The following is a 9,456-nucleotide window of genomic DNA, read 5'->3' as shown; positions in this document are numbered from 1 at the left end:
ATCATTAGTCGAGCTGAAAGAACGCATCAGTGCTGCAGTGCAGACAATTGAAAGGACTATGCTACAAAATATATGGAATAAGCACGAGTATCGTCTGGACGTGTGTCGTGTCACCAAAGGGGCATATATTGAACATTTGTAGAGGGTGTACAAACTTAGTGAGTTTCTGGTTCTTTTCATATATCTTTCATATGTGTACGTGTAACACTTTCGAAAATATAGCCTTTTCAAAATGAATGAATTATTTATGCTAACCCTGTATAAGAAATGAAATGAAACGAAATCTCTGAGTTTTACGTCCCACGATTATGCCTGCTAGGCTAAAGGAGACAGTGATAATGAGAAATGAATGAAATTGTGGAAGAAAGTGGGAGAACCCCGAGGAAACCCATGCACACGGTGTGTGTCCACCACAAAGTTCACTTGACGCGAGCTGGGTTCGAACCACGGAGTCCAAGCACCAGAGGTGAACGCTCTACCACTGAGCCACCGCGGCCCCTCCTCTGTTTAAGAGTGTTGGAAGCTGGAAGCTAAAAAAGAAAGAAAACAAAGTTTTGAAAAAAATGTATTTGATATTTATTTTTACATAAATAAACATTTCAGACTTTTCCCGATATACAAAGTATATACGGTAGTATAAGAAAATACTAAGAAACCTTGCTTTTGAACCTATTTTGTGTGTTTATTTTATCTTTAAGGAATTGGTGTGACATCTACGGCAATAGACTCAATTCCGCATTCGTTGGTTCCTCTTCTGATTCTGAAATAGCCATCTTCACCCCAGTCAGCGCCCCAACTGTTCTTCACAATCCAATACTTTTCACCTGTTGAAGGCTCCACGCCATAACCAACAGCCAGAACTGCGTGATTCACAGGCTATGAAAAATAAAATAAAACGACCATTATGGGGTCTGTCTTATAAAAGATAAAAATTTTGTAATCCTTCTTAATTATATATAAGACTATATGAACTGACTGACATAAAATAAAAAGGTACTTCCGGGTGACGTGGAAAGTTGAAATTTGACATAATTGTAGCTTTCCGGGACTAACCCACGGGAAAATTGCCAAGATTGAATAGTTTTGATTTAAGGGGGTCTAAAGAGGGGATGAAGAAATTCCGTATGTTATATAAATGGGCTTTTTTTTTTTGGATCTATAATGTTACGTCTTAGGTACTAGAAATTGAAATAAAAACTGAAATTCGGTATACTTGTACATTTTCGTTAGCATTACCTAAGTAAATCATCAAAAATAAAAATGTCCAACTTTAGAGTGGTTTTATGGGCAATTGAAAAATCTTTCCCATGTTATAATGATCCCATGGGACATCTATATACCAAAATGTTTAGGCACTTCTGGCAGGATTATGATGATAAAATTTGGCATGATTGTAGCCTTTCGGTATTAATCCACAGAAAAATTGCCCAAAAGTGAATATTTTAAGATTTTAAGGGGTCTAAAGGAGGATGAAGTAATTTCCATGTTATTTAAATAGGCATTCTTGAAGTACAAAATTTTATATTTTAATTAGATAGTTGAAATAGGAAAAGAAACTTGAAATTCTGTAGAATTGTGGGTTTAAGAAATACGAGGTTGTAGGCCAAGCAAAGGCGGGGCGTTTGCATCGTCATTCTTTATTTCACTGATCACGAATGGATAACGTCTAAGGCCGTTGAATAGACTTAGTGAACTATTTTCTTAGCTTTATTTTAGCTTCCTCAGCTTGATCCTGTATTTTGCACCAGTGGTGTACGTAGAATTTCATCAAGGGACGGTTTAAGCATTCAATTTTGTATCCTTTTAGATAGGTATGATTTTTGTATGTAGATCTATATCTTAATATCGTAAACTTTTATTTTCCAGAATATCTTACTGAAGGGAGAAGGGTTGACCCCGAAATTCCCCCTTGCGTACGCCACTTCTTTGAACCTCAAAATTTTATTGGATATTTTAGACATAGTACTATACCATCTCGCTCGCTTGATGATAGGGATGCGCACGAGACAAGATTCGAGGCTGTCTCGTCTCGAAAATGTGCTGTAAAAGTGATGTCTCGACTCGAAAAATGTATTCTTCTCTATTGGAAGAGTTGTGTCTCGACTCGAATTTTGTCAGGAAAATTCTATCTCGACTCGTCTCGTGCGCATCCCTACTTGATGACATGGGGCTGAGAGGTAAACTATGCCAAGTCACTTTTTGGCAGACATTGAGTTATCATATTTATTCTTACTTACGTTAGTAAGAATGACACTAGGAAAGTTTTGAGATGTGGACAACTGGAACGCAGGAAGTAAACAAGTTTCCAGTAAATAAATAATCGACGCAATTCAACAAAATATTGTTTTCAAAACACATTTTCGCTTCTCCTGTGAAATTAATATTTTATGACTTGTACTACTTTACTTGTCAGCCCCACATATCAGAAATCCATAGCTATTTAAACCAAACTGTATAATTTATTTATTCTTAACATTGGCATTCTATACTTACGTCAAAGGGATTGAACCGGCTCTGGAGTCCAGTGTGATGATAAATGCCTCCTTGGTAATTGTAGAAATCAGAGTAGACCATATACGAAACTGGAAGAGGACCCTTTTCTACCAAATTTAATAACATCAACTCCTCGTTGCATGCCCCATAGTAACCTGGAATGACATTTATTTTTGTTGAATACAAAATGGTCAGTACTTGGAAATTTAATACAATACTCGTATGACGAATTTTGACAATATGATAATATGATGCTTCAAGAAAATTCGTGAAATATGACGAATTGTTTCTTTGAATCTTCTCAATGTGACGTACTTCTGCCAATATTTTCAACCTCACATGTTTCCCTGGATGGGTTACATGTGACATACTTTCGCCAGCGCTTCGAGCATCACATGTTACCGGTGGGTTTCATAGAAGTATGCTACATATGGAACATACAATGGATGGGTCAAGCGTGACGTACTTCTGCCAGTACTTCCAGAGTTCCAGTATCGCGTCTTTTCGGTAGATTCCAATAAAGTGTGAAACAAATGAAACTTACAATGGATAGGTCAAACGTGACGCAGTTTTGCCAGTACTTCCAGCATCACGTATTTTCGGTCAGTTCCGAAGTCATATTCTACATATGGAACATACAATGGATGGATAAAGTGTGACACACTTCCGCCAGTACTTCCAGTAACATATGTTTCCGATGGGTTCCAAAGAATTATGCTACACATGAAAATTACAATGGATGGGTCAAGCGTGACGTATCCGCCAGTACTTCCAGCATCACATGTTACCGGTGGATCTCAAAGAAGCATGCTACATATGGAACATACAATAGATTGATCAAAAGTGACGTAATTCTGGCATTACTTCTAGCATCACATGTTTTCGGTGGTTACCAAACAAGTACTTCATATAGAACTTGCAATAGATGGATGAAGCGTAACGTACTTCCGCCAACACTTCCAGTATCACATGTTCTCGGTGAGTTCCAAAGAAATATGCTAAATATGAAACTTAGAATGGATGGGTCAAGCGTGATTTACTTCCGCTAGTAATTCCAGCATCACGTATTTTCGGCCAGTTCCGAAGTCGTATTCTACATATGGAACTTACAATGGATGGATAAAGTGTGACACACTTCCGTCAGTTCTTTCAGTATCATGTGTTTTCGATGGGTTCCAAAGAAGTATGCTACAATGGAAATTACAATAAATGGGTCAAGCGTGATGTACTCTGCCAGTACTTCCAGCATCACATGTTTCCGGTGGGTTATAAAAATATGTGCTAGATATGGGATTTACAATGGATGGGTCAAGCGTGACGTATCCGCCAGTACTTCCAGCATCACATGTTACCGGTGGATCTCAAAGAAGCGTGCTACATATGGAACTTACAATAGATGGATCAAAAGTGACGTAATTCTGGCATTACTTCTAGCATCACATGTTTTCGGTGGTTACCAAACAAGTACTTCATATAGAACTTGCAATAGATGGATGAAGCGTAACGTACTTCCGCCAGCACTTCCAGTATCACATGTTCTCGGTGAGTTCCAAAGAAGTATGGTAAATATGAAACTTCTAATGGATGAGTCAAGCGTGATTTACTTCCGCTAGTACTTCCAGCATCACGTATTTTCGGACAGTTCCGAAGTCATATTCTACATATGGAACTTACAATGGATGGATAAAATGTGACACACTTCCGTCAGTTCTTTCAGTATCATGTGTTTTTGATGGGTTCCAAAGAAGTATGCTACACATGGAAATTACAATAAATGGGTCAAACGTGATGCACTCCGCCAGTACTTCCAGCATCATATTTCCGGTGGATTCCAAGGAAATGTACTACGTATGGAACTTACAATAATTGTTTTGTGTTGATCTATTAATAACATCTTGAAAGCGACAACTATAATTTTGAATTAAATTTTCAAAAGAAGAAATTTAAAAAAGTAAAAAGATCATAAGTAAGGACGGTTATCGGTATTCACTCTCCCCAGGGACAAATTCTTCTAGTTGATATGTACTTCTTTAAAGCAAGGAAGCACTTCTCAGTGTTTTGGAAAAGAACAAACTTTACAATTTTATTGGGAAAGTAAGGACGCTCAGTACAGAATTGCTTTTACACGGGAGCCTCATTCCGTGACTGTCGGCGGGAAATTTGCGGTTCGTAACGCTACGCATATAATACTACAACAAATAAAATTTCTATGCCGACAACTAAAATTAAAATTTTATGTTGCATTGACGCAAATAACTACGCAGCAAGGCTCATAATCTTGCTTAGAACATGTTTCCTTGTATAAATTATAAGCTTACGTGTACATTTCTTTGAGTACTGATTTTAATCTTTCAAGTACTACTTCAAAATATTCAGCTAAAATTTCAAACTTTGCGCTATCATCCTACTTTAAGTATGTTCTTTTCTTAAAGAAACCGATCAACGCCAAGAATGCTAATTCTCCCTCCAACTTAGTAATTATCCTTCGTCCATTCCATTTCTAATGTGTATATTACCTTTAATTGAATATAAAGCCGTTTAAATTTATTAAAGTTTCGGAACTCACTGGTGGAAGACAAATTTTAAACACGAAATAAGAAAAGAAAGTGTCAAAAGAATTTTGTAACCAAGTATCTACAAATATCATAATTTTTAATAATAACAATAATAATATTAATAATAAATTCAAAAGTTATAAAGAGTAAATGAGTGCTTTTTCTAGGAGTAACTGTACCTTTTTTTAAAAAATCTTTTTTAAAATGCGATTTCTCTAGCTATTTTTTTAAAAAACTTTTGCATTAACGAAATGAAAATTTTAAACAGTTTTTATTGATTTAAAAACTAAAACCAGAGCAGACCATCATATTAGCACATGATAATTATTTACATTTTTTTTTATTTTGTACGCTTTTCTTCACAACCAATGCAAACGCATAGAATAACGGATTTATGGGAATACCTGAATTAAAAAAGAAAAACTGGTGGAAGTTAGTCATGCAAATAAACAGATGTTTCGTTAAAATTAACATGCAATCAAGGGCGCCCATGTTCTGGTTTTCAAGGGGGGGCAAGTATAAGCGACGTTTCAAAAATTGTTTCAAATTTTGCTGTAACTAATGTAAAAATTATATTGAATTTTCGATATTCTGAAGTACAATTTCCTCTAGGGGGGGGCAAGCGCCCCACCTTGCCCCCCCTGATGGGCGCCCCTGCATGCAATTACTGATTTTTTTAAAAATTAATCAAAAACATATATATATTTTACCTCCAATGTATTCATAATCAGCTGTGTAATGTCTTAAGGCTGAATCGGATGTTATACAGGGGGCATCTTCACCCAAATAAGGATATTCACTTTCCTCAACCAGTCCATAGTCCTGCAAATGAAATAAAATAGTCTACAATGAAGAGAAAGGTAGAAAAAAAACACAAGCAAACTAAACAAACGGAACGTTGCACTATCGAAGGAGTGAATTGTATATCATTTACGGATCGTTGATAGCTGACCAACTTTCATTGTCATAATAACGATAGAAACAATACCTTTAAAAGCTATAATAAAGTCAAAGTTAGCAACAATGAAAATTGCCAGAAATTCCTATGTATACACGACTCCAAAAGTGCATTACCACCTGCAATTCTCCTTTTCCTGCAATAGCAGGCAACCCAAAAAGCTCGGCGGTTGGGTTGGTTGCGAATTCGAAAGGCGTTGGACAAAACCTCAATTTTGTCACAAATATATCAGTGTGGCAAACTGCAAAAAAGGGAATAAAACAAATTGTTAAGAATGACAATTTTATTATTGTCATGGGGTTGGATGACATCAAAAGTTACAAAATGACTTACTTAAGCAGTTCAAACAAGATGAATGGTAAGAAACAGATATCAGAAGAAAGCATGTCTCTCTTTCCCCCCGCCCCAGCCAAAAAAAGAAACTCATAAAAAGAAAAAGTTACATAATATAAAAGTTTCATATAAAAGCCTAACAGCACAAAAACAAATATCTACACGAAACGAAAAAGAGACAAACACAGAATAGGGGACACCAGTGGCGTAGCAGACTTGCGGCCTTCCCATGCAAGATAAAGAGACAAGACCCTAGTTGTAAACCCCATTGTTATAATAATAATAATAATAATAATAATAATAATAATAATAATAATAATAATAATAATAATAATTATTATTATTATTATTATTATTATTATTATTAAAAAGTCGTTTCCTTTTCTAAATCTCTGACTCTGCCTCAGAGCATAAATGCATATAGCGATCATGTGTGCACCTTTTGTCAATTAGCGGTCCCAAAGGCCAAAAGGGATGGAAATCTCCAAGGAAGAGAAACAAAAAACTTTCTTGCGGTAAATTCTAGTTCAAAGTTAAAGTACTTGCTTTTCCACGTGATTTTTTGTTTCTTTCTTCAGGGAACAAAAAAGTTCTAGCTCCTAAGAAATTACATCATATAATATTGCAAATTTGCAAGTGGATGTATTTACATTGCAATGTTTGGTAATAAAGATATTATGATTAGAAAACAGTCTTGCAAAAAGTAAGTTTAATTTCTTCATCCATCGCAAGTCTTAGAGGACCTTTATACCTCGCACCCCCGCACCCCGAATATCGATATCGAAAATTTAGAATGATTATATTCATGTCCATATATTTGCGATATCGAATGTTGATATATGATAATATAGATATCGATGATAGCGATATATCGACATATCACAGGCCCAGATTCCGAGAAGTGATGCTTAAAATATACTGGAATCAACAATCAAATTCTAAATAAGTTTTTCATTTCCGTATCCAATGTTGAGGGGGAAGGGTGGGAGTCTACTTAGCTACAGAGGCCATATCAATTGTGTTCTCAAACCAGCCATTACACCAGCTATTATCAAAGTGTTAAGTCAGCAATTGTCTGCGAGTTACCCCAGTTCCATTTAAAGTTTGAATTGAAAACCTGAATTACAAAACATCCCAAGTCCTCTCTTTTTCTTCGTATTTTTCGTTTTCTGTTTTTTATGTTAGCATCTATGTTTCAGGGATATTCACTTGCATAATACGTAAGTCCAAGTCAAAACTTTTTTTAAAAAAATCAAAATAATTTCAGCTAAACAGAATAGCATTCCAAGTATAATCTTCTTGTCTTTCTTCTAAAAACAAAAAAGTACTCCGGTGGACTTCGGATGTTCTGCAATTCAGATCCTCAATTTTATTATATTTACGGTCTTTAACCATCTTTAACTCGCAGGCTCCTTGCTTTCATAAAAAGCATTTGTTGTGTAGATTAAAATCAAAAACGAATTAATCTATATTCTTGGGAACTTATTGTTGCACCAACACACATATATACAGGGTGTAACAAAAAGGTACTGTAAAATTTCAGACGTGGATTCCTTATGGGTAGACAAGCAAAATCGTTCATTTGACCATATGTCGGGAAATGTATCATTACAGAGTTACGGCCCTTGAGCCGCCTAATGGTGGAAATAGTCATATTCTGGTCGCTCCTTAATGTGACTCAATTTAAACCTCAATAACTCAGACCCTAATTAACCTACGAAGATATTTTTGATATCTATGTATTTCTAAAGGACGATGCTTTCCGCCTATATATATAGGGTGAGTCAAAAGTCTTGGACACCTGCATAAGTTTTAAAATCGACGGGAAAAGTAAAAAGTGATGATGGGAAAAGAGGTGTGATGAGGGGCTGCAACTTTTGGAGTGTATGTCATTCATGGCCGCCATCTCGAAATCCGCCATTTTGGATTCAAGTCTTTTTTTAAATGAGAAAGTGTATGTCACATCAAATAACACTAGCTTGAGCTAAGAAATTTAGTGGTGTAATTTGTTTTTTTTTTCTATCTTGTACAGTTTAGAAGTTATTAATGTTCAAAAGTGGGAAATTACCTTGATACTGACCCAGTTCTCTCTGTTCCAGGTGATCTAAAATAGGTCTGACACGTGAACAGAAGATCGAAATCATCCTTATATCAGTGGAACGCAGCTACCGAACAATAGCAGCTGACTACAACCGACGGCACTCAGACAGAGAACCGGTATCGCACAGCACGGTGGCTCACGTGATCACCAAATTCCGAGAGACGGGCTCTGTTCAAGATAGGGCACGTAGTGGGCGACCAAAGACTGCCACCAATGACGAAACTGCAACGGCGGTTGTTGCGTCGTTTGTGAAAAGTCCTACACGAAGTACCCGTCGTGTGTCCCTAGCATGTCCAATAAGCCAATCCTCCGTTATCCGGATATTGCACACCAATCAGTGGCATCCTTACAAGCTGCACATGCAACATAAATTGAACGAGGATGACCCTGATCGCCGGTTGGAGTTCTGCATGTGGGCTACTGAACAACACGAACTGGATCCTGCGTTTGTCAAGGGCATACTGTTCAGTGACGAGGCGTATCTCACTTTGAACGGGGAGGTTAATCGACATAATTGTCGACACTGGTGTGACGCAAATCCGATCTGGGTTGACCCGAGTCTAGAACATAGTCCAGCGAAGGTGATGGTTTGGTGTGGCATATGGGACACCCGCATCATTGGGCCATTTTTCAGTTACGACACCTTAACTGCACCACAGTATATGATGCTGTTGCAGGACTTTGTGTTCCCTGCCACACTGAACGCTGACGGCATTTTCCCCTTCTTATTTTCAGCACGATGGACCCCTCCACACTATAGACTTGGTGTCCGTCAATGGTTGGATGAACAACTGCCACGGAAGTGAATTGGTCGCCGTGGTCCCGTGGAGTGGCTGCCCAGATCCCCTGACTTAACGCCCCTTGATTTTTATCTATGGGGACATCTTAAGCAGATAGTGTATGCTGAGACAATCCGTGATTTGAGACACCTGGAGGAACGCATCCAACAAGCCTGTGACCAAACTTCAGGAGACATCTCCTCCGTGTGAGACTCCAGTCAGAGTGGTTGCAGGGAC

At 37.4% G+C, this 9,456-nt stretch overlaps 1 protein-coding gene across 1 annotated transcript in view; it reads right to left on the bottom strand.

Moving 5' to 3' along the window:
* Window positions 1-552: 552 nt before the first annotated feature.
* Window positions 553-9,456, bottom strand: part of LOC145686783 (dipeptidyl peptidase 1-like) — a 47,199-nt gene continuing 38,295 nt past the window's right edge. Inside the window, exons 7-9 of the mRNA XM_081760441.1 lie at window positions 5,759-5,870; window positions 2,494-2,648; window positions 553-876 (exon numbers count right to left, since the gene is read on the bottom strand). Coding sequence (XP_081616567.1) covers window positions 694-876; window positions 2,494-2,648; window positions 5,759-5,870 — 450 coding nt within the window. The 3' untranslated portion in view covers window positions 553-693. The remainder of the gene's footprint in view (window positions 877-2,493; window positions 2,649-5,758; window positions 5,871-9,456) is intronic.

Source organism: Thermobia domestica, chromosome 5 (assembly GCF_964235325.1).
Source record: "Thermobia domestica chromosome 5, izTheDome1.hap1.1, whole genome shotgun sequence".
NCBI lineage: Eukaryota > Metazoa > Arthropoda > Insecta > Zygentoma > Lepismatidae > Thermobia > Thermobia domestica.
This window is presented reverse-complemented; position numbering and strand designations above follow the sequence as displayed.